Source organism: Entelurus aequoreus, linkage group LG12, assembly GCF_033978785.1.
Source record: "Entelurus aequoreus isolate RoL-2023_Sb linkage group LG12, RoL_Eaeq_v1.1, whole genome shotgun sequence".
Classification (NCBI taxonomy): Eukaryota; Metazoa; Chordata; class Actinopteri; order Syngnathiformes; family Syngnathidae; genus Entelurus; species Entelurus aequoreus.
The window spans coordinates 56,008,741-56,036,240 of NC_084742.1; the positions used below are offsets into that span (position 1 = coordinate 56,008,741).

Consider the following 27,500-nt stretch of genomic DNA (forward strand, 5'->3'; position numbering starts at 1 on the left):
TTATGGACATAATTTCTAGGCGCAGTCAAGGCGTTGAGAGGATCTGGTTTGGTGGCTGCAGGATTAGGTCTCTGCTTTTTGCAGATGATGTGGTCCTGATGGCTTCATCTGGCCAGGATCTTCATCTCTCGCTGGATCGGTTCGCAGCAGAGTGTGAAGCGACTGGGATGAGAATCAGCACCTCCAAGTCTGAATCCATGGTTCTCGCCCGGAAAAGGGTGGAGTGCCATCTCCGGGTTGCGGAGGAGACCCTGCCCCAAGTGGAGGAGTTCAAGTACCTCGGAGTCTTGTTCACAAGTGAGGGAAGAGTGGATCGTGAGATCGACAGGCGGATCGGTGCGGCGTCTTCAGTAATGCGGACGCTGTATCGGTCCGTTGTGGTGAAGAAGGAGCTGAGCCGGAAGGCAAAGCTCTCAATTTACTGCTCGATCTACGTTCCCATCCTCACCTATGGTCATGAGCTTTGGGTTATGACCGAAAGGACAAGATCACGGGTACAAGCGGCCGAAATGAGTTTCCTCCGCCGGGTGGCGGGGCTCTCCCTTAGAGATAGGGTGAGAAGCTCTGTCATCCGGGGGGAGCTCAAAGTAAAGCCGCTGCTCCTCCACATCGAGAGGAGCCAGATGAGGTGGTTCGGGCATCTGGTCAGGATGCCACCCGAACACCTCCCTAGGGAGGTGTTTAGGGCACGTCCGACCGGTAGGAGGCCACGGGGAAGACCCAGGACACGTTGGGAAGACTATGTCTCCCGGCTGGCCTGGGAACGCCTCGGGATCCCCCGGGAGGAGCTGGACGAAGTGGCTGGGGAGAGGGAAGTCTGGGCTTCCCTGCTTAAGCTGCTGCCCCCGCGACCCGACCTCGGATAAGCGGAAGAAGATGGATGGATGGATGGAGATATATATATATATACATATATATATATATATATATATATATATATATATATATATATATATATATATATATATATATATATATATATATATATATATATATATATATATACATATATATATATACATATATATATATATATATATATATATATATATATATATATATATATATATATATATATATATATGTGTATGTATGTGTATACTGTATATGTACATGTATGTGTATATATATGCATGTGTATGGATATGTGCATGTGTGTATATATATATATATATATATATATATATATATATATATATATATATATATATATATATATATATATATATTAGGGATGTCCGATAATGGCTTTTTGCCGATATCCGATATTCCGATATTGTCCAACTCTTTAATTACCGATACCGATATCAACCGATACCGATATCAACCGATATATGCAGTCGTGGAATTAACACATTATTATGCCTATTTTGGACAACCATGTATGGTGAAGATAAGGTACTTTTTTAAAAAAATAGTAAAATAAGATAAATAAATTAAAAACATTTTGTTGAATAAAAAAGAAAGTACAACAATATAAAAACAGTTACATAGAAACTAGTAATGAATGAAAATTAGTCAAATTAACTGTTAAAGGTTAGTACTATTAGTGGACCAGCAGCACGCACAATCATGTGTGCTTACGGACTGTATCCCTTGCAGACTGTATTGATATATATTGATATATAATGTAGGAACCAGAATATTAATAACAGAAAGAAACAACCCTTTTGTGTGAATGAGTGTAAATGGGGGAGGGAGGTTTTTTGGGTTGGTGCACTAATTGTAAGTGTATCTTGTGTTTTTTATGTTGATTTAATAAAAAAAATAAAAATAAAAAAACGATACCGATAGTAAAAAAAACGATACCGATAATTTCCGATATTACATTTTAACGCATATATCGGCCGATAATATCGGCAGGCCGATATTAGACATTAGACATCTCTAATATATATATATATATATATATATATATATATATATATATATATATATATATGTGTGTATACTGTATATGTACATGTATGTGTATATATATGCATATGTATGGATACGTGCATGTGTGTATATATTTATGTATATATATATATATATATATATATATATATATATATATATATATATATATATATATATATATATATATATATATATATATAATCTTCTTTTTTCATCTTTTTAACTATTTAATATTGCTATATTATTGTGTATGCACCTTAGGGGATCTGCTCCAATTTCGTTGTTCTTTGAACCGGTTCACTGTAATAATGACAATGAAACTCTATTCTATTCTATTATATATATATATATATATATATATATATATATATATATATATATATATATATATATATATATATATATACATATATATATATATATATATATATTTTTTTTTTTTTTTTTTTTTTTTTCTCCCCAGTTTATTTCTATAATCAGCCTGACCTAATTCTTGATAATATTTGTGTTTTAACCGTATCATTTAACAGGGTGTGTCCTGTTAAACCGTAAGCAGGTTAGATAACATTATTGAATACGATTGAAATCAAGAGTAAGATGACAGTGTTATAGTGTTGTCTCGATACCAATATTTTGGTACCGGTACCAAAATGTGTTTCGATACTTTTCAAAATAAAAGGCACCACAAAAAATTTCATTATTGGCTTTATTTTTAACAACAAATCTTAGGGTACATGAAACATATGTTTATTATTGTAATTTAGTCCTTAAATAAAATAGTGAACATACTAGACAACTTGTCTTTTAGTAGTAAGTAAACAAACAAAGACTCCTAATTAGTCTGCTGACGTATGCAGCAACATATTGTGTCATTTATACACCTATTATTTCGTCAACTTTATTTAGGACAAACTGTAAAAATTTATTATTTATCTACTTGTTCATTTACTGTTAATATCTGCTTATTTTCTTTTTTAACATGTTCTATCTGCACTTCTGTTAAAATGTAATAATCACTTATTCTTCTCTTCTTTGATACTTGACATTAGTTTTGGATGATACCACAACTGTAGGTATCGATCCGATACCAAGTAGTTACAGGATCATACATTGGTCATACTCAAAGTCCTCATGTGTCCAGGGACATATTTCCTGAGTTTATAAACATAATATGATTTTTTTTTTAGAATTTTTTTTTTTTGTGAGGATAAAAAATATCGTAATCATGGTAGTATCCACTAGATACGCTCCTGTACTTGGTATCATTACAGTGGATGTCAGGTGTAGATCCACCCATGGCGTTTGTTTACATTGTGACGCCAGGTGAGCTATTGTATCCTCCTACGGTGTGTAGTGAAGCATGTTTAGCTATTCCTCGTCCTGCAGTGATAATGATACTTGTAAGAAACTCACTTTATTTGTCGCCATGGAGACAAGAATTTGTGATTTAGAAGTAGCTAAAAAACTGCCGACGGATGGACATTATCCGCTAACTAGCTAGCTAGCCATGTCTTAAAGCAGCTCTTCCTGAGGGCGTTTCAGTGTTATAACTTCACCTTATCTTTACTTTTTACGCCAAAAATGCGTCCGTTCTCCCTTCTCTGTCTACACACTGTGTCTGCTTGTAAGTACTCCGTGTGTGTGCGCTGCCGAACATGCTCCTCTGCTCGTGAAACCAGCAATGTCACGACGTTAAAAAAATATATACTGTATATATGCGAACCGGTACTTTTCAAAGTGTATAGTACCATTTTTGATTCATTAGTACTACGATACTATACTAGTACCGGTACAACCCTACAGTGTTAATACTTGAATAGGCCCCGAGGTCTAAAAGGCTAAGAACCCCCTGATTCCTCTCTTTTTATTGCACAGTTTTACCAATGCTGCCGTCCAAAACTTGACATAATGTCCTACATTAGTGTTCCTTTTTTTTTTTTTTTGCATGACAGGACTATTTTTTTCAAGAAAATGTGTTAACTGTGACGTGAGAAGCAAAAACTAAATGAGATTCCAGGACGACTTCAGTATGGATGAGACAGATAACGGAGTTGCACCTGGCCAGGTCGCGGCGTTTTGGAGTTTTAGCGCTATAGGCAGCTGTCCGCTTTACTCAAGTCACATTTGAATAATTGAATATAGCGTGAGTCACAGTCAGCTGACATGGACCTTCTTTTTTTTTTTTTAGCTTGTATTTTTGCTGGAAGTGCTGTCCGCAGAGAAATGATTTTAGAGCTATTTTGGAGCCATATCTGGTCTTTAACCTGCAATCAAAACACAAAGATATCAATAAGTGTATCAATGTGAAAATTGTGTCTGAAATCAGATTTCTTGGGTTCATCCTAGATGAAAAGTTGACATGGAAAGCTCATATATTGCAAGTGAAAAATAAGGCAGTGACAAAAAAAATAAAAATTTTTAAAAAATGTATTTTTATTTTTATAACTTTATAAAAAGTTTCTCGTGTGCACGAGAAAAATAAAGTATCTAAAAGCTTATTTATTTTGAACAAGGTTAAATACAGTGTCCCATATAACACAATGAGAATGTTATATTGCTCAATTATTCTACCTTATTTCAATTATTGTGCAGAAATATGGGGGAATACTACGGAGCCCCTAAAGGGACATGGGGGAAAACATTTTTTATAATTTTTTATTTTATTTTATTTTTTTAGACATGTATCTCGTGCGCACGAGATACATGTCTAAAAAAACAAACAAAAAAAACCAAACAATTTTGTTTTATTTTTTTTTTATAACTTTATAAAAAGTTTCTCGTGTGCACGAGAAAAATAAGGTATCTAGAAGCTTATTTATTTTGAACAAGGTTAAATTCAGTTTCCCGTATAACACAATGAGAATGTTATGATGCTCAATTATTCTACCTTATTTCAATTATTGTGCAGAAATATGGAGGAATACTACGGAGCCCCTAAAGGGACATGGGGGGAAAAAAAAATTTATAATTTTTTTTTTTATTTTTTTTTTTTAGACATGTATCTCGTGCGCACGAGATACATGTCTAAAAAAACAAACAAACAAAAAATTTAAAACATTTTTTTTTCTTTTTATAACTTTATAAAAAGTTTCTCGTGTGCACGAGAAAAATAAGGTATCTAAAAGCTTATTTATTTTGAACAAGGTTAAATACAGTGTCCCGTATAATACAATAAGAATGTTATATTGCTCAATTATTCTACTTTATTTCAATTATTGTGCAAAAATATGGGGGAATACTACGGATACGGAGCCCCTAAAGGGACATGGGGGAAAAATATTTTTTTATAATTTTTTATTTTATTTTATTTTTTTAGACATGTATCTCGTGCGCAGGAGAAACTTTCTCGTGCGCACGAGATACATGTCTAAAAAACAAAAAAAATAAAAAAAAACTTTTTTTTTTCTTTTTATAACTTTATAAAAAGTTTCTCGTGTGCACGAGAAAAATAAGGTATCTAAAAGCTTATTTATTTTGAACAAGGTTAAATACAGTTTCCCGTATAATACAATGAGAATGTTATATTGCTCAATTATTCTACCTTATTTCAATTATTGTGCAGAAATATGGGGGAATACTACGGAGCCCCTAAAGGGACATGGGGGAAAAAAATGTTTTTATTTTATTTTATTTTTTTAGACATGTATCTCGTGCGCATGAGATACATGTCTAAAAAAATATATATAAATTATAAAAAAATATATATATATATTTTTATAACTTTATAAGAAACTATCTTGTGAGCACGAGATACATGTCTAAAAAAAAATTATAAAAATAAAAATAAAATTATAAAAAATAAAATGTCCCCCATGTCCTTAGGGGCTCCATAGAATACATATCACAGCAACATAATGCCTTTATTTCTTTCACAGAAAAGAGTAATTTGTATTATTTTTAAAGTAGGATACAGAGACCACACAAATCCACTCTTCATTAGGGCAGGATTATTAAAACTAAACGACACTGTAGAATTGCATACTCTATTAGCTAGAAATAAAGTTCTTCCGAAGGACTTGCAAAAATTATTTGTGTTCACGTCTGAAGATGAGAACCACAGAAGGCCGTATGTTTTTAAACATCCAAGAGTGCCAACAAATTGGAAACAAATGGTGTGAAAGCATGGAATTCTCTAAAAGAAAGACTTAAAAAATTGCAAGAATACCTTTGAATTGAAAAAGAGTTACAAAAAGAGACAACTGGAGTTATATCAAACTGATTTTTGATTTTGATTGGACGTGTCATTGCTTAACCCTGTAACACCCCATGTTGTAAAATTACAACGTTACCTTTAACCATCCTAAAAAACAATCTGTTATATATATTTATTTATTTTGACCACATTTACATAGTCATTGGGTCCTATTGTTCAGTCTCACAAGGCTATTGGATTGTACATTTGTTTATAAGTCACGCCTTCTGGCCATGAACTCACGGAACCTCTCAAGGTTTCCTTCGAACAACATCTATTTGTTTCATTGGACTGGATTCATCAGATTCCAGTAAGTAAAATGTATTTTATATTTTTGTTGGTTGTTATTACAATGTCTAGAGCAGGGGTCACCAACGCGGTGCCCGCGGGCACCAGGTAGCCCGTAAGGACCAGATGAGTAGCCCGCTGGCCTGTTCTAAAAATAGCTCAAATAGCAGCACTTACCAGTGAGCTGCCTCTATTTTTTTAAATTTTATTTATTTACTAGCAAGCTGGTCTCGCTTTGTCTGACATTTTTAATTCTAAGAGAGACAAAACTCAAATAGAATTTGAAAATCCAAGAAAATATTTTAAAGACTTGGTCTTCACTTGTTTAAATAAATTCATTATTTTTTTTACTTTGCTTCTTATAACTTTCAGAAAGACAATTTTAGAGAAAAAATACAACCTTAAAAATGATTTTAGGATTTTTAAACACATATACCTTTTTACCTTTTAAATTCCTTCCTCTTCTTTCCTGACAATTTAAATCAATGTTCAAGTAATTTTTTTTTTTATTATTGTAAAGAATAATGAATACATTTTAATTTAATTCTTCATTTTAGCTTCTGTTTTTTCGACGAAGAATATTTGTGAAATATTTCTTCAAACTTATTATGATTAAAATTCAAAACAATTATTCTGGCAAATCTAGAAAATCTGTAGAATCAAATTTAAATCTTATTTCAAAGTATTTTGAATTTCTTTTAACATTTTTGTTCTGGAAAATCTAGAAGAAATAATGATTGGTCTTTGTTAGAAATATAGCTTGGTCCAATTTGTTATATATTCTAACAAAGTGTAGACTGGATTTTAACCTATTTAAAACATGTCATCAAAATTCTAAAATTAATCTTAATCAGGAAAAATTACTAATGATGTTCCATAAATTTTTTATTTTTTTTTCAAAAAGATTCGAATTAGCTAGTTTTTCTCTTCATTTTTCCGGTTGAATTTTAAATTTTAAAGAGTCGAAATTGAAGATAAACTATGTTTCAAAATTTAATTGTCATTTTTTTCATGTTTTATCCTCTTTTAAACCGTTCAATTAAGTGTAAATATCATTAATTATTAATAATAACATAGAGTTAAAGGTAAATTGAGCAAATTGGCTATTTCTGGCAATTTATTTAAGTGTGTATCAAACTGGTAGCCCTTCGCATTAATCAGTACCCAAAAAGTAGCTCTTGGTTTCAAAAAGGTTGGTGACCCCTGGTCTAGAGCATGTACATATGTAGTTATTGTGGAACAGATGCATCAAATTTCATTTAGAGCTTGTTATATAATTGTTGCAATTATACAACACTGGGTGAATGTGGTAGTCAAAATAGCTGTCTTGTTACAGTGGACTCAAACAGGTTGTATTCCCTCCACTACATCACTGCCTGAAGTATTTTCTCTATACATGGATAGTATACATTCTGCCCTTGTGTTGTGTTCTGGTGAATGATTTCAAAGTTGTATCTCTAAAAATGTAGTTAATTGATCAGCCCGACCTAAAATTCCATGACTTTGTCCAAGGATATCAACAGACAATTCAGTTCTGGGGAAAGGAATGTTCCTGAATGTGTGGTTGTAATGGGGGTGTGCATGTTTTCCTTTTTGTATGATAATTAGAGCCATTAAGCCATTTACATTTACATTGATGGAATTTGGACACTTTTGTCCAAAGCGACTTACCAGGCAGACACTAATGTCTACCCTGAGCACTTGCTCCACCACCTGTTGCTGATGTGTTGCCACGCAACAGATTCCAATCCCTGTTGACGTCATTACATTTTGTTTAAAAATTAAAAAGTATGTTGGAGTTGGGGTGTTGGTGGAGGGAACGGTGATAAAGTCATCTATAATAATTTGTGTTCAAAAGGGGGCAGATAAATATGAGAATATTATTCTTCCATCTGCTCCTTTCTGGCCATGGAAATGTATAAGAAACAAAAAAACAATGAAAGTGTCAACTGCACGATGATAAGAAATGTACATCAGAGTGGGGAAAACATTTAAATAAAATCAAATAAACCGTATTTTCCAGACTATATAGCGCACCAGTGTATACATTTTAGCAGAAAAATATATATAAATCCATATATTAGCTGCACCGGACTATAAATCACAGATATATATGTTGTGAAATTAGTTATTTACACATAAATATGTTGTAAATGTTTATTTACATACCTTCATTGTTCCCAAATGGTGTCTGTAACAGGGCAGTAAAATGGCCGATCAAACAAAACAGAAGTCATCATCATGGACCCGCTAGCTGGGTGACAGTTTGGTGAATTCACTTAGAAATTTGTGGAAGTGAAACAATACAAAAAGAATGCCATTGTAAGTTAATAACACTAAAAAAAACCCACTCCTTTTAGCGAATGCTAACGACGCTAGCGTCATTACATTACGATAACACGTACAAATACGCATGGAAATACTCTTACAGACGTCACACATGGGACGCTTTAGTGAGTACGAATTGTTGTAGTTATATTGTAAAACTTACAAACGTTGCTTGGAGCGATGAATGAATAATCCATACAAGTAGAAATGCTACGAACGTCTACTTCCGGTACAGTATTATGCACAGTTTTATGCACAGAGTTATGCACAGTATTATGTACAGTATGCGCAGTATTATGCACCGTATTATGCACACTATTATGCACAGTATTATGTACAGTATGCACAGTATTATGCACAGAGTTATGCACAGTATTATGTACAGTATGCACAGTATTATGCACCGTATTATGTACACTATTGTGCACAGTATTATGTACAGTATGCACAGTATTATGTACGGTATTATGTACAGTATTATGCACAGTATAATGTACAGTTTTATGCACAGTATTATGTACACTATTAAGCACAGTATTATGTACAGTATTATGCACAGTATTATGCACAGAGTTATGCACAGTATTATGGACAGTATGCACAGTATTATGCACCGTATTATGTACACTATTATGAACAGTATTATGTACAGTGTGCACAGTATTATGCACAGTATTATGTACAGTATTATGCACAGTAGTATGTACAGTATTATGTACAGTATGCACAGTATTATGAACAGTATTATGTACAGTATTATGTACAATATTATTCACAGTATTATCTACAGTATGCACAGTATTAAGCACAGTATTATGCACACTTATGCACAGTATTATGTACAGTATGCACAGTATTATGCACAGTACTATGTACACTATTATGCACAGTATTATGTACAGTATTATGCACAGTAGTATGTACAGTATTATGTACAGTATGCACAGTATTATGTACAGTATTATGCACAGTATTATATACAATATGCACAGTATTATGTACAGAATTATGCACAGTATTATGCACAGTATTATGTACAGTATAATGCACAGTATTGTAAGTTAATAATACTATAAAAAACCACTCGTAAACGTGTTAGCCTTTTAGCGAATGCTAACGACGCTAGCGTCATTACATTACGATAGCACGTACAAAGACGCATGGAAATACTCTTACAGACGTCACACATGGGATGCTTTAGTGAGTACGAATTGTTGTAGTTATATTGTAAAACTTACAAACGTTGCTTGGAGCGATGAATGAATAATCCATACGAGTAGAAACGTTACGAATGTCTACTTCCGGTTTAAAACTTTAAAACAGCAGGAAACATTTGCAGGCATTTACGCGTGTAGTGAGCAGACTCCTCGAAAATATGGCGCTTTAAGACTATAAAGAGTCGTTGCATGTGTTTGATGAATGACAAATGAAAATGAAATGTCCATAAATTAGCTGCACAGTTTCAGAAGCCGCGGGGTTCAAAGCGTAGCGGCTTGTTGTGGTGGTAGGTGTGGTGAAATGTGTTCACCCCCTGGGAGGTGAGGGGAGCAGTGAGCAGCAGCGGTGGCCACGCCCGGAAATCATTTTTGGTGATTTAACCCCCAATTCCAACCCCTTGATGCTGAGTGCCAAGCAGGGAGGTAATGGCTCCCATTTTTATAGTCTTTGGTATGACTCGGGCCGGGGTTTGAACTCACGACCTACCCATCTCAGGGCGGACACTCTAACCACTAGGCCACTGAGTAGGCCTAGTGGTTAAAGCCTTTCCATAACCGATCTACCAGAGGAGAGCTCGTATTCTCCTTCCCTCGACGTCATTTTCAATTTGCCTTCCCAAATATTTATCCGGCGCCTCATCAGAATGTCATTCATCTCCACCACGGGGCATAATGGTGAGGTATTTTCTTTCCCCCCCCCTCGTGTTAAATCAGGAGGCAAAGTCGACGCGTTGAATATTGCATGAGATAACGTTTGCACGGCTGAGCGCCGTCACAGGAAGGAGAGCAGCTCCTACATGCCTCTGGAACGCAACCCGAGACCAAAGACCACCGCCGTGGTCCTCGTTTAGTCCAAGACTTTAGCACGCAGTAGTCATAGTTTGCTTTAAGCCCCTCCCCCTTGCCAAGCATCGTCTGCTATTGGTCAGCATCTGTCCACGTACAGTATGCACAGTAATATGTACAGTATTATGCACAGTATTATGTACAGTATTATGCACAGTATTATGTACAGTAGTATGCACAGTATTATGCATGGTATTATGTACAGTAGTATGCACAGTATTATGCACGGTATTATGCACGGTATTATGTACAGTATGCACAGTATTATGCACAGTATTATGCACATTATTATGTTCAGTATGCACAGTATAATGCACATTATTATGTACAGTATGCACATTATTATGTACAGTATGCACAGTATTATGCACAGTATCATGCACATTATTATGTACAGTATGCACATTATTATGTACAGTATGCACAAAATTATGTACAGTATTATGCACAGTATTATGTATAGTATGCACAGTATTATGTACAGTAGTATGCACAGTATTATGCACAGTAGTATGCACAGTAGTATGCACAGTATTATGTACAGTATGCACAGTATTATGCACAGTAGTATGTACAGTATTATGCACAGTATTATGCACAGTATTATGTACAGTATTATGCACAGTATTATACACAGTATTATGTACAGTATTATGCACAGTAATATGTACAGTATTCTGTACAGTATTCACAGTATTATGTACAGTATTATGCACAGTATTATGTACAGTATGCACATTATTTTGTTCAGTATTATGTACAGTATGCACAGTGTTATGCACATCATTATGTACAGTATGCACAGTATTATGTACAGTATTATGCACAGTATTATGTACAGTATTATGTACAGTATTATGCACAGTATTATGTACACTATTATGCACAGTATTATGTACACTATTATGCACAATATTATGTATGTATTAAGCACATTATTATGCACAGTACCATGCACAGTATTATGTACAGTACCATGCACAGTATTATGCACAGTATTATGTACAGTACCATGTACAGTACCATGCACAGTATTATGCACAGTAGTATGTACAGTATTATGCACAGTATTATGTACAGTATTATGCACAGTACCATGCACAGTATTATGTACAGTACCGTGCACAGTATTATGTACAGTATTATGCACAGTATTATGTACAGTATGCACAGTATTTTGTACAGTAGTATGCACACTATTATGTACAGTATGCACAGTAGTATGCACAATAGTATGTACAGTATGGACAGTATTATGTACAATATTATGCACAGTATTATGTGCAGTATGCACAGTATTATGCACAGTATTATGCACAATAGTATGTACAGTATGGACAGTATTATGTACAGTATTATGCAGAGTATTATGCACAATATGCACAATAATGCACAGTAATACGTACAGTATTATGTACAGTATTATGCACAGTAATATGTACAGTATACATAGTATTATGTATAGTATGCACAGTATTATGTACAGTATGCACAGTATTATGTACAGTATTATGCACAGTAGTATGTACAGTATTATGCACAGTATTATGCACAGTATTATGTACAGTATTATGTACAGTATTATGCACAGTATTATGCACAGTAATATTTTCAGTATTCTGTACAGTATTCACAGTATTATGTACAGTATTATGCACAGTATTATGTACAGTATGCACATTATTTTGTTCAGTATTATGTACAGTATGCCCAGTGTTATGCACATCATTATGTACAGTATGCACAGTATTATGTACAGTATTATGCACAGTATTATGTACAGTATTATGTACAGTATTATGCACAGTATTATGCACAGTATGCACAGTATTATGTACACTATTATGCACAATATTATGTATGTATTAAGCACAGTATTATGCACAGTACCATGCAAAGTACCATGCACAGTATTATGTACAGTACCATGCACAGTATTATGCACAGTATTATGTACAGTACCATGCACAGTATTATGCACAGTAGTATGTACAGTATTATGTACAGTATTATGCACAGTACCATGCACAGTATTATGTACAGTATTATGTACAGTACCGTGCACAGTATTATGTACAGTATTATGCACAGTACCATGCACAGTATTATGTACAGTAGTATGTACACTATTATGCACAGTATTATGCACAGTACCATGCAAAGTACCATGCACAGTATTATGTACAGTACCATGCACAGTATTATGCACAGTATTATGTACAGTATTATGTACAGTACCATGCACAGTATTATGCACAGTATTATGTACAGTATTATGTACAGTATGCATATTCGTAGCTCATAGTTCATGTCAGAATTAGCGACACAAAAGTCGCCCTCGCCGGCAGGTTAGCGAGTTCGCCTGTGACTTGCAGGTCTGAGGGAGGGGGCGGAGCTACCTTGTCAGAACCATCTCAGCCCGCTCCTGGGAGTTGGGCCATGAAATATTCAGCTCGCTCTCAGGAGGTCAGCTGCCATCTTTTTGTGCTGCTGCTGCTGCTCTGGTTTTGTCTTCTTCTTCTTCTTCTTCTTCTTCTTCTTCTTCTTCTTCTTCTTCTTCTTCTTGTCGTCCTCAGCAGCACTTTTTCTCTGCATAATCAGTTATTGGTGGCACAAACGTGGTTATTGATCACAGAATCACTCGTTAGTGACGCAGCTATTGGTTACATGGCTTGTACAAAACCCGCACTCTTTTACTACGAAGCCACGCTGTTGTAACACATGGCTTGGCATTGTCTTGCTGAAATAAGCAGGGGCGTCCATGATAACGCTGCTTCAACACTTTGACGTGTCAGAGTGCACTTCAGCACTTTGACTTCAGCACTTTGACGTGTCAGAGTGCACTTCAACATTTGACGTGTCAGAGTGCACTTCAGCACTTTGACGTGTCAGAGTGCACTTCAGCACTTTGACGTGTCAGAGTGCACTTCAGCACTTTGACGTGTCAGAGTGCACTTCAGCACTTTGACGTGTCAGAGTGCACTTCAACATTTGACATGTCAGAGTGCACTTCAGCACTTTGACGTGTCAGAGTGCACTTAAGCACTTTGACATGTCAGAGTGCACTTCAACACTTTGACGTGACAGAGTACTTTTTATTTATAAATGGTTGATTTATATAGGCTAGCCTATATAAATCAAACATTTATAAATACACATTAGTAGGCTAAATGAACCTCTTCATGTGACAGAGTGCACTTCAACACTTTGACGTGTCAGACTGCACTTAAGCACTTTGACATGTCAGAGTGCACTTCAACACTTTGACGTGACAGAGTACTTTTTATTTATAAATGGTTGATTTATATAGGCTAGCCTATATAAATCAAACATTTATAAATACACATTAGTAGGCTAAATGAACCTCTTCATGTGACAGAGTACACTTCAGCACTTTGACGTGTCAGAGTACACTTTAACACTTTGACGTGTCAGCGTGCACTTCAGCACTTTGAGGTGTCACTTCAGCACTTTGAGGTGTCAGAGTGCACTTCAGCCCTTTGAGGTGTCAGAGTGCACTTCAACACTTTGACGTTTCAGAGTGCACTTCAGCACTTTGACGTGTCAGAGTGCACTTCAACACTTTGCCATGACAGACTGCACTTCAGCACTTTGACGTGTCAGAGTGCACTTCAACATTTTGACGTGTCAGAGTGCACTTCAGCACTTTGACGTGTCAGAGTGCACTTCAGCACTTTGACGTGTCAGAGTGCACTTCAGCACTTTGACGTGTCAGAGTGCACTTCAACACTTTGCCGTGACAGACTGCACTTCAGCACTTTGACATGTCAGAGTGCACTTCAACATTTGACGTGTCAGAGTGCACTTCAGCACTTTGACGTGTCAGAGTGCACTTCAGCACTTTGACGTGTCAGAGTGCACTTCAACACTTTGACGTGTCAGACTGCACTTAAGCACTTTGACGTGTCAGAGTGCACTTCAACACTTTGACGTGAAAGGGTACTTTTTATTTATAAATGGTTGATTTATATAGGCTAGCCTATATAAATCAAACATTTATAAATACACATTAGTAGGCTAAATGAACCTCTTCATGTGACAGAGTACACTTCAGCACTTTGACGTGTCAGAGTACACTTTAACACTTTGACGTGTCAGTGTGCACTTCAGCACTTTGAGGTGTCACTTCAGCACTTTGAGGTGTCAGAGTGCACTTCAGCCCTTTGAGGTGTCAGAGTGCACTTCAACACTTTGACGTTTCAGAGTGCACTTCAACACTATGATGTGTCAGAGTGCACTTCAGCACTTTGATGTGTCAGAGTGCACTTCAGCACTTTGAGGTGTCAGAGTGCACTTTAACACTTTGAGGTGTCAGAGTGCACTTCAACACTTTGAGGTGTCAGAGTGCACTTCAACACTTGACGTGTCAGAGTGCACTTCAACACTTGACGTGTCAGAGTGCACTTCAACACTTGACGTGTCAGAGTGCACTTCAACACTTTGACGTGTCAGAGTGCACTTCAGCTCTTTGACGTGTCAGAGTGCACTTCAACACTTGACGTGTCAGAGTGCACTTCAACACTTTGACGTGTCAGAGTGCACTTCAGCTCTTTGACGTGTCAGAGTGCACTTCAAACACTTTCACGTGTCAGAGTGCACTTCAACACTTTCACGTGTCAGAGTGCACTCACAGCACTTTGACGTGTCAGAGTGCACTTCAAACACTTTGACGTGTCAGAGTGCACTTCAGCACTTTGACGTGTCAAAGTGCACTTCAACACTTGACGTGTCAGAGTGCACTTCAGCACTTTGACGTGTCAGAGTGCACTTCAAACACTTTCACGTGTCAGAGTGCACTTCAACACTTTCACGTGTCAGAGTGCACTTCAGCACTTTGACGTGTCAGAGTGCACTTCAAACACTTTGACGTGTCAGAGTGCACTTCAGCACTTTGACGTGTCAAAGTGCACTTCAACACTTGACGTGTCAGAGTGCACTTCAGCACTTTGAGGTGTCAGAGTGCACTTCAACACTTTGACGTGTCAGAGTGCACTTCAACACTTTGAGGTGTCTTAGTGCACTTCAACACCTTGACGTGTCAGAGTGCACTTCAGCACTTTGACGTGTCAGAGTGCACTTCAAACACTTTGACGTGTCAGAGTGCACTTCAGCACTTTGAGGTGTCAGAGTGCACTTCAAACACTTTGACGTGTCAGAGTGCACTTCAGCACTTTGAGGTGTCAGAGTGCACTTCAACACTTTGACGTGTCAGAGTGCACTTCAGCACTTTGACGTGTCAGAGTGCACTTCAACACTTTGACGTGTCAGAGTGCACTTCAACACTTTGACGTGTCAGAGTGCACTTCAACACTTTGAGGTGTCAGAGTGCACTTCAACACTTTGACGTGTCAGAGTGCACTTCAAAACTTTGACGTGTCAGAGTGCACTTCAACACTTTGACGTGTCAGAGTGCACTTCAACACTTTGAGGTGTCAGAGTGCACTTCAGCACTTTGAGGCCACGCGTGACTTCCTCAATGTGGACACATCAGAAATATGTATCAAAACACTTTTCACAGATTTTTGACGACACGGACTTATTAAAAAACAACAACTACACTTTTGTGGTGGAAATACAAAAACTATTCACACTCGCTCGCCCACGTTCCCTTCCTTTTCAAAAAAAATGCCCCATTATTCTCTTATTCTGCACCAGTCTCCTGCTGTCTGATCAATTATAGATGGGGAGCCGGAATTGACGCGTCGACAGTGTGTAATTACTTTCTGGAAGTTGCTTTCAGTATTTTTGGGTGTGTTTGACGTCATCCAGACTGAACAGTTGTTAAAGTCAATACAAGTGTGTTAATATCTGCCATAATGTGACATTTATCAACTTTGTGCCTCGTTTTTCTTCCCACTTGTGTCCCTGTATTGACATCCTTATGCCTGTTTTTAACCTCCAGGCACTTTATACCTCTTTAAAAGTTGATGAAATTGTATTTTGTATTTATTTTTGTATTTATTAATCAGTTTTATGATGAAAATCACATTGTGCCAAACCCAAATCATTTTTTTCCCCATTTTACGTCTAAAAGCTTAGTGGCCACATGCGTGGACAGCACCTTTTAGCTCTTATTTCCAAAATTGTGTACACTACTGAATTGGGGTCTTATGGCCACTTATGTGGACACTTATACTGCCATCTGGTGGTGTCAGAAGAGTACAACATACAATGGAATTTGGAGGGGAAAAAAGTGTAAAAATAAGAATGAGCATGTCACTAAACATGAAGTACACGTTTGTGTACTTATGGACTAAGTACATCATATCAAAAGATGATTCTTAGTTTTTATTCTAATTAGGGTCCAATAAGCCCAAATAGCAAAGAGAAATAAAAAAAGCATGTAAACAAACAGCTTGGGCCTTAAGAGGTTTTAAGAAATACAGTAATGCAAATCCAACTTCCGTAAATTCCGGTAAATTTTAGAAGATAAAAAAATATTTTCCATATATAAGCCGCACCGGACTATAAATTGCGGATATATACGTTGTGAAATGAGTTATTTTTACACAGAAATGTTTATTTACATACCTTATTTGTTTCCAAACGGTGTCTGTAACACGGCAGTAAAACGGCTGATCAGGCAAAACAGAAGTTTTTTCCAATACTTTTTCAAATGTTCTTGTAATTAAGTTAAAGTTTGTCACACACACACATGAGGTGTGGCGAAATGATTCTCTGCATTTGGACCCGTCACCCTTGTTCACCCCCTGGGAGGTGAGGGGAGCAGTGAGCAGCAGCGGTGGCCACGCCCGGGAATCATTTTTGGTGATTTAACCCCCAATTCCAACCCTTGATGCTGAGTGCCGAGCAGGGAGGTAATGGCTCCCATTTTTATAGTCTTTGGTATGAACTCAGGGTTCAAAATGTAGCTTATAGTCCGAAAAAAAAGACCACATAATTTTATAGGGAATATAGTTTGACATGCAGAAAACAATGCAGTGGTTATTGTTGTTACGGTGTATTACTGTAAATGGAAAAAAGGTAACACAAAATTTTACATGGCACCTCAGTTGTCAGAATTACAAAAAGAAAAGAAACAGTGGTACTGTTTTTCCATTTGTTGTTCAAAAAATATTTAAAAATATATATATATATTTTTTTTACAGTAAAATTCTGGTGACTGATTTGCCAGTATTTTTTACTGTAAAATCTACATATTTTAATTTTTTTGTACATTGTATGTAAAAATATATTTACTAATCAGATGTATATATTAATTGCTGTTTAAAACGGCCCTTTGATGGCAGCCGTAACGGCGACGTGGCCCTCAATGACAACAACTTTGCCACCCTGTGATAGGTGGAAGCTCGTTATAGCAGGAAGTCAGCAGTTTTTAACAGGAAATTCAAAAGTAGATCATTAAGAGAATAATGTAACTTTTGGTGTGTCAACAGTGTTGCAGCCATAAATTGGTGGTGTCGACGCCAGGGGTAAGATCAGAGTATGGTCGACACTAGAGTGATTAGGTTAGTGGTTACGTTTTGTAATCAGTCAGAAATATCAAGCAGCTAAAATGCGCCAAACATGGATAAGTGTGGAGAGTGTTTTGCATTTTTCCCATCATGCTTTGTAAGGGATTTTAAATGGGTGTTATTTTGATTTTTTAATGGCGCATGGACATTTTTTATATTATCCACAAAGTTCAGTGAGCAGGTTGTGTTATGTGTGACCATTTTTGTTGACATTTTGTGTTGTTTAAATTTTTTTATTTTTTTTGCACCATGACTAGGAAAGGTTGTCTGCATTTTGTCACAGGTTGTGTTATGTGTGACCATTTTCGTTGACATTTTGTGTTGTTTGGATTTTATTTTATTTTTATTTTTTGCACCATGACTAGGAAAGGTTGTCTGCATTGGGTCTCAGGTTGTGTTATGTGTGACCATTTTCGTTGACATTTTATGTTTGGATTATTTTTATTTTTTGCACCATGACTAGAAAAGGTTGTCTGCATTGGGTCACAGGTTGTGTTATGTGTGACCATTTTCGTTGACGTTTTATGTTGTTTGGATTTTTCTGTTTTTTTGCACCATGACTAGGAAAGGTTGTCTGCATTTTGTCACAGGTTGTGTTATGTGTGACCATTTTCGTTGACATTTTGTGTTGTTTGGATTTGTCTTTTTTTGCACCATGATTAGGAAAGGTTGTCTGCATTTTGTCACAGGTTGTGTTATGTGTGACCATTTGCGTTGACATTTTGTGTTGTTTGGATTTTTTTTTCCTGCACCATGACTAGGAAAGGTTGTCTGCATTTTGTCACAGGTTGCGTTATGTGTGACCATTTTCGTTGACATTTTGTGTTGTTTGGATTTTTTTTTTTTCCCGCACCATGACTAGGAAAAGTAGTCTGCATTGGGTCACAGGTTGTGTTATGTGTGACCATTTTCGTTGACATTTTATGTGGTTTGGATTTAAAAAAAATTTTGCACCATGACTAGGAAAGGTTGTCTGTATTGGGTCACAGGTTGTGTTATGTGTGACCATTTTTGTTGACATTTTATGTTTGGATTATTTTTATTTTTTGCACCATGACTAGAAAAGGTTGTCTGCATTGGGTCACAGGTTGTGTTATGTGTGACCATTTTCGTTGACGTTTTATGTTGTTTGGATTTTTCTGTTTTTTTGCACCATGACTAGGAAAGGTTGTCTGCATTTTGTCACAGGTTGTGTTATGTGTGACCATTTTCGTTGACATTTTGTGTTGTTTGGATTTGTCTTTTTTTGCACCATGATTAGGAAAGGTTGTCTGCATTTTGTCACAGGTTGTGTTATGTGTGACCATTTGCGTTGACATTTTGTGTTGTTTGGATTTTTTTTTTCTGCACCATGACTAGGAAAGGTTGTCTGCATTTTGTCACAGGTTGCGTTATGTGTGACCATTTTCGTTGACATTTTGTGTTGTTTGGATTTTTTTTTTTTCCCGCACCATGACTAGGAAAAGTAGTCTGCATTGGGTCACAGGTTGTGTTATGTGTGACCATTTTCGTTGACATTTTATGTGGTTTGGATTTAAAAAAATTTTTGCACCATGACTAGGAAAGGTTGTCTGTATTGGGTCACAGGTTGTGTTATGTGTGACCATTTTCGTTGACATTTTGTGTTGTTTAAATTGTATTTTTATTTTTTTGCACCATGACTAGGAAAGGTTGTCTGCATTGGGTTACAGGTTGTGTTATGTGTGACCATTTTCGTTGACATTTTGTGTTGTTTGGATTTGTCTTTTTTTTGCACCATGACTAGGAAAGGTTGTCTGCATTTTGTCACAGGTTGCGTTATGTGTGACCATTTTTGTTGACATTTTGTGTTGTTTGGATTTTATTTTTTTTCCGCACCATGACTAGGAAAGGTTGTCTGCATTGGGTCACAGGTTGTGTTATGTGTGACCATTTTCGTTGACATTTTGTGTTGTTTGGATTTGTCTTTTTTTTGCACCATGACTAGGAAAGGTTGTCTGCATTTTGTCACAGGTTGCGTTATGTGTGACCATTTTTGTTGACATTTTGTGTTGTTTGGATTTTATTTTTTTTCCGCACCATGACTAGGAAAGGTTGTCTGCATTGGGTCACAGGTTGTGTTATGTGTGACCATTTTCGTTGACGTTTTATGTTGTTTGGAGTTTTCAGTTTTTTGCACCATGCCTAGGAAAGGTTGTCTGCATTTTGTCACAGGTTGTGTTATGTGTGACCATTTTCGTTGACATTTTGTGTTGTTTAAATTGTATTTTTATTTTTTTGCACCATGACTAGGAAAGGTTGTGTGCATTGGGTCACAGGTTGTATTATGTGTGACCATTTTCATGGACATTGTATGCTGTTTGGATTTTTTTTTTTTGGTGTCAGCAGAAATGCAGAAAGCCATGTATGTTGGATATAAGTAAACGATTGATTGATTGATTGATTGATTGATTGATTGATTGATTGATTGATTGATTGATTGATTGATTGATTGATTGATTGATTGATTGATTGATTGAAAAAGAAAGGTAAAGTAAAAGTAGTGAACAGAAGGAAAAATGATAAATAAATATCGTGACGTCAGCAGAAATGCAGAAAGCCATGTCTGTTGGATATAAGTAAACGTTGATTGATTGATTGATTGATTGATTGATTGATTGATTGATTGATTGATTGATTGAAAAAGAAAGGTAAAGCAAAAGTAGTGAACAGAAGGGAAAATGATAAGTAAATATCGTGACGTCAGCAGAAATGCAGAAAGCCATTTCTGTTGGATATAAGTAAACGTTGATTGATTGATTGATTGATTGATTGATTGATTGATTGATTGATTGATTGATTGATTGATTGATTGATTGATTGATTGATTGAAAAAGAAAGGTAAAGCAAAAGTAGTGAACAGAAGGGAAAATGATAAGTACATATCGTGACGTCAGCAGAAATGCAGAAAGCCATTTCTGTTGGATATAAGTAAACGTTGATTGATTGATTGATTGATTGATTGATTGATTGATTGATTGATGATTGATTGAAAAAGAAAGGTAAAGCAAAAGTAGTGAACAGAAGGAACAATATAAATAAATATTGTGACATCATCAGAAATCCAGAAAGCCATGTCTGTTTGATATAAGTAAACGTTGATTGATTGATTGATTGATTGATTGATTGATGATTGATTGAAAAAGAAAGGTAAAGCAAAAGTAGTGAACAGAAGGAAAAATGATAAATAAATATTGTGACGTCAGCAGAAATGCAGAAAGCCATCTCTGTTGGATTTAAGTAAACGTTGAGTGATTGATTGATTGATTGATTGATTGATTGATTGATTGATTGATTGATTGATTGATTGATTGATTGATTGAAAAAGAAAGGTGAAGCAAAAGTAGAGAACTGAAGGAAAAAAGATGAATAAGCAGAAGGGCACAAAGCCTTGTTTGTTGACAGTGGAAGTCACTGCTTAGTCGGCACCTGCATTGAGCGAACTCGTCCAAAAGGTGGCGGCATAGCACAAATAACAATAACACACCTTTCCGTTTACGTTAGGTTCTGCGCATGTCAAAATATTCCGATTCAAGGTGTGATGCGTGAAAATGCACGTCATATTGTTTTCAAGGTCCGATGGACACAGGAACATTGTAATCCAAATGACGATCAGATTAAATACATGTTGTCCATTTACACGTGGCGAGTCTTCTTGTCACCTACAGAGGACGTGACCTCGGTGTCCTCAATGCTAGTTACGGCCGTGCTATTGTCTTTGTTATGCTGAAACAAACTACTTTCAATCTTTTTTAAACTGTTCATAATCACTCACCATAAATACATTGAAACATTTACAGTTGATACATGGGATTGGTATCGGTATCGGCCGATCTTACTCTTGGATGATCGTATCTGAGGAGCGTCCACTCGATTCCCCAAGACGATCATGTATTTCATTCGCTCTTTCTCCGGTCTTTTCCCCGCAGCTGGGACGACAGCAGCTCGGTGAGCAGCGGCCTGAGCGACACTTTGGACAACATCAGCACCGACGACCTGAACACGCCCGCCTACCCCTCGGTCAGCTCGCCCCGCAAAAGCAGGGGCGCCCAGGTGAGTCAAGGCGTCAAGACGAGAAGGAATTTGGGAGACACAGTTGCACACATTGCTGCTGACTTTGGGTAGCAAGAATACATTTTCTCTCTTCTCCGACGGAGGCTTTTTTTACACGATTGCGCCAAGTATCTTTGGCCCCTCATGGAAGAGACTCGGGTGTTGCTAGGGAGACTGCATGGCCATCTGTCAAGGAACGGCTTAGTTGCGAGTGTGTGTGTGTGTGTGTGTGTGTGTGTGTGTGTGTGTGTGTGTGTGTGTGTGTGTTTGTGTGTGTTTCTGTGTGTTTCTGTGTTTGTGCATGAGCATCCCAGAGGAGGAGATCTGGTCAGACCAAAGATAGATCCCACGTCACACTACTTTGTTTGCTTGTGGACTTGAGTTTCTGTGTGTTGCCTCCAGACCTTATGTTGTGTGTGTGGCGGATGACTCAGTCCCAGCCTGAAGTCGGGGATTCAAGTAGGAATGTTTTACTTTCACTTTTACTTCTCCAACTTTTTACATCTCAGGGCCTTCAATCCATCGCAACTGGACTGTTTGGTTAGTCTTAGGAGACGTTTGGACTCTCATTCCAGTAGACATCATCAGTTCATGATCATAGACTGAGACTGGTCACATCTAGTCTTAGACTTGGTTGGTCACATCTAGTCTTAGACTTAGATTGGTCACATCTAGTCTTCGACTTAGATTGGTCACATATAGTCTTCGACTTAGATTGGTCACATCTAGTCTTCGACTTAGATTGGTCACATATAGTCTTCGACTTAGATTGGTCACATCTAGTCTTAGTCTTGGTTGGTCACATCTAGTCTTCGACTTAGATTGGTCACATCTAGTCTTCGACTTAGATTGGTCACATCCAGTCTTCGACTTAGATTGGTCACATCTAGTCTTAGTCTTGTTTGGTCACATCTAGTCTTAGTCTTAGATTGGTCACAACTAGTCTTAGACTTAATTGGTCACATCTAGTCTTAGACTTAATTGGTCACATCTCGTCTTTGACTTAGATTGGTCACATCTAGTCTTAGACTTAATTGGTTACATCTAGTTTTAGACTTAGATTGGTCACATCTAGTCTTAGACTTAGATTGGTCACATCTAGTCTTAGACTTAGATTGGTCACATCTAGTCTTCGACTTAGATTGGTCACATCTAGTCTTAGACTTAGATTGGTCACATCTAGTCTTGGACTTAGATTGGTCACATCTAGTCTTAGACTTAGATTGGTCACATCTAGTCTTCGACTTAGATTGGTCACATCTAGTCTTAGTCTTGGTTGGTCACATCTAGTCTTCGACTTAGATTGGTTACATCTAGTCTTAGACTTAGATTGGTAACATCTAGTCTTAGTCTTAGATTGGTCACATCTAGTCTTAGTCTTGGTTGGCCACATCTAGTCTTCGACTTAGATGGTCACATCTAGTCTTAGTCTTGGTTGGTCACATCTAGTCTTAGTCTTAGATTGGTCACATCTAGTCTTAGACTTAATTGGTCACATCTAGTCTTAGTCTTAGATTGGTCACATCTAGTCTTAGTCTTGGTTGGCCACATCTAGTCTTCGACTTAGATGGTCACATCTAGTCTTAGTCTTAGATTGGTCACATCTAGTCTTAGACTTAATTGGTCACATCTCGTCTTTGACTTAGATTGGTCACATCTAGTCTTCGAATTAGATTGGTCACACCTAGTCTTAGACTTAGATTGGTCACACCTAGTCATAGACTTAGATTGGTCACATCTAGTCTTAGACTTAGATTGGTCACATCTAGTCATAGACTTAGATTGGTCACATCTAGTCTTCGACTTAGATTGGTCACATCTAGTCTTAGTCTTGGTTGGTCACATCTAGTCTTCGACTTAGATTGGTTACATCTAGTCTTAGACTTAGATTGGTAACATCTAGTCTTAGTCTTAGATTGGTCACATCTAGTCTTAGTCTTGGTTGGTCACATCTAGTCTTCGACTTAGATGGTCACATCTAGTCTTAGTCTTGGTTGGTCACATCTAGTCTTAGTCTTAGATTGGTCACATCTAGTCTTAGACTTAATTGGTCACATCTAGTCTTTGACTTAGATTGGTCACATCAAGTCTTCGACTTAGATTGGTCACACCTAGTCATAGACTTAGATTGGTCACATCTAGTCATAGACTTAGATTGGTCACATCTAGTCTTCGACTTAGATTGGTCACACCTAGTCATAGACTTAGATTGGTCACACCTAGTCTTAGACTTAGATTGGTCACACCTAGTCATAGACTTAGATTGGTCACATCTAGTCTTAGACTTAGATTGGTCACGTCTAGTCTTTGACTTAGATTGGTCACATTTGGTCTTAGACTTAGATTGGTCACATTTAGTCATAGACTTAGATTGGTCACGTCTAGTCTTTGACTTAGATTGGTCACATTTGGTCTTAGACTTAGATTGGTCAGATCTAGTCTTAGACTTAGATTAATCACATCTAGTTTTAGACTTAGATTGGTCAGATCTAGTCTTAGACTTAGATTAATCACATCTAGTTTTAGACTTAGATTGATCAAATGTAGTCTTAGACTGATCACATCTGGACCCCGACTTAAACAAGTTGAAAAACTTATTCGGGTGTTACCATTTAGTGGTCAATTGTACTGAATATGTACTGCACTGTGCAACCTACTAATAAACGTTTCAATAAATCAATCAATCATCTAGTCTTAGACTTAGATTGGTCAGCTCTAGTCTTAGACTGGTCACATTTAGTCTTAGACTTAGATTGGTCAGCTCTAGTCTCAGACTGGTCACATCTAGTTTTAGACTTTGATTGGTCAGATTTAGTATTAGACTTAGATTGGTTAGATCTAGTCTTAGACTTAGATTGGTCACATCTACTCTTAGACTTAGATTGGTCCCATTTGGTCCTAGACTTAGATTGGTCAGCTTTAGTCTTAGATTTAGATTGGTCAGATCTAGTCTTAGACTGGTCACATCTAGTCTTAGACTTAGATTGATAAGATTTAGTGTTAGACTTAGATTGGTCAGATTTTGTTATAGACTTAGATTGGGCAGATGTAGTCTTAGACTTTGATTGTTCAGATCTAGTTTTAGACTTAAATTGGTCAGTTATCGTCTTAGACTTAGATTGGTCTGATCTAATCTTAAACTTAGATTGATCAGATCTAGTTTTAGACTTTGATTAGTCAGATCTAGTCACATACTTAGGTTGGTCAGATTTAGTTTTATACTTAGATTGGTCAGATCTAGTCTTAGACTGGTCACATCTAGTCTTAGACTTAGATTTGTAAGATTTAGTGTTAGACTTAGATTGGTCAGATTTAGTTATAGATTTAGATTGGTCCGATGTAGTCTTAGACTTTTGATTGTTCAGATCCAGTTTTCGACTTAAATTGGTCAGTTATCGTCTTAGACTTAGATTGTTCTGATCTTTTCTTAGACTTAGATTGATCAGATCTAGTTTTAGACTTTGGTTGGTCAGTTCTAGTCACATACTTAGGTTGGTCAGATTTAGTTTTAGATTTAGATTGGTCAGTTCTAGTTTCAGACTTTGATTGGTCAGATCTAGTCTTACACTTAGATTGGTCAGATGTAGTTTTAGACTCTGATTGGTCAGATCTAGTCTTAGACTAAGATTGATTAGTTCTAGTTTTACATTTTGATTTGTCAGATCTAGTCTTACACTTAGATTGGTCAGATGTAGTTTTAGACTCTGATTGGTCAGATCTAGTCTTAGACTAAGATTGATTAGTTCTAGTTTTACATTTTGATTTGTCAGATCTAGTCTTAGACTTTAATTGGTCAGATCTAGTGTTAGAATTTGATTGGTCAAATCTAATCATAGATTTAGATCGGTCAGATCTAGTCAGGTCAATCTTTAGACTTAGATTAATCTGATCTAGTCTTGGATTTAGATTGATCATTGGTAGTTTTAGACTTAGATTGGTCAGTTCTAGTCTTAGACTTAGATTGGTCAGATCTAGTTTTAGACTCTGATTGGTCAGAACTAGTCTTAGACTAAGATTGATCAGTCCTAGTTTTAAATTTTGATTGGTCAGATCTAGTCTTAGACTCTGATTGGTCTGATTTAGTGTTAGAATTTGATTGGTCAAATCTAATCATAGACTTAAATTGGTCAGATCTAGTCAGGTCAGACTTAGACTTAGATTAATTTGAGTTAGTCTTAGATTTAGATTGGTCATAGGTAGTTTTAGACTTAGATTGGTCAATTCTGGTATTAGACTTAGATTGGTCAGATCTAGTCAGGTCAAACTCCAAATTAAACTGATCTGATTTAGTCTTAGACATAGATTGGTCAGATCTAGTCTTATAATTAGATTGATCAGGTGTAATTTTAGCAAACTTTCAAATCATATCAAATTAGACAAATAATTCTATGTCCCTGGATTCAATTCTCTACCCGTTTCTGCATAAACACAGATGAACAAAATCAACATACATAGCTAGTTTTTTTTTTAGCTTTGTGTTCATTGCTGATCTTCCCTACCACAGTCGCAGAGAGGAAGTAAGTCCAAGCATGCCGAGCAGGAGGTAAGCAGCAGCTGGGCCGGAGCCGAAGACCTAAAGAAGGTGGACGAGGAACTCGACGCGAACATGGACCCCAACGGCGCCTCCTCCCGCTGGAAGTCCTCATCGTCCTCCCAAGCCCACAGCCAGTATGAGGAGGCCGGTCAGAAAGCCACAGCGCTGGCCCAAATATCCCAGACCGGGTCATTGAGAAGGGGCATGACCGCCCAGGTGGGCATCACACCACCTCGGACCAAGGGCACCTCCTCCCATAAAACACCTGGTAGGTGTTTCCATCCCGTTACCGCTGGGAAAATGCATTTTTAGACAATATGATTTGCTCGAGCGGCTAGGAGACCCAATAACAAGCGGTAGAAAATGGATTGATGGATGGGCGAAAAAGGACAGATTAAAAAAAATGTATATATACCATTTTTTTATTTAGTCGGGACTACCCGCGGGCTGGATTTTGGACGCTGGCGTGCCGTATCTGCCTAGGAGACTCAGTAACAAGCAGTGGAAAATGGATTGATGGATGGGTGAAAAAGAACAGATTAAAAAAATAATAATTAAAAAAAAGAAAAAACATTTCTTTTTTTTTTTTTTTTCTTTTTTTTTACTTGGTACTACCCGCGGGCCGG

The 27,500-nt window shown here is 36.9% G+C and overlaps 1 protein-coding gene across 1 annotated transcript in view; it reads left to right on the forward strand.

Annotated features, from left to right (window-relative positions):
• The window catches only part of nav3 (neuron navigator 3), a 219,930-nt gene that overhangs the window by 70,540 nt on the left and 121,890 nt on the right, over window positions 1–27,500 (forward strand). The window contains exons 4-5 of the mRNA XM_062064431.1: window positions 22,217–22,340; window positions 26,845–27,142. Of these exons, the coding sequence (XP_061920415.1) occupies window positions 22,217–22,340; window positions 26,845–27,142 (422 nt within the window). The remainder of the gene's footprint in view (window positions 1–22,216; window positions 22,341–26,844; window positions 27,143–27,500) is intronic.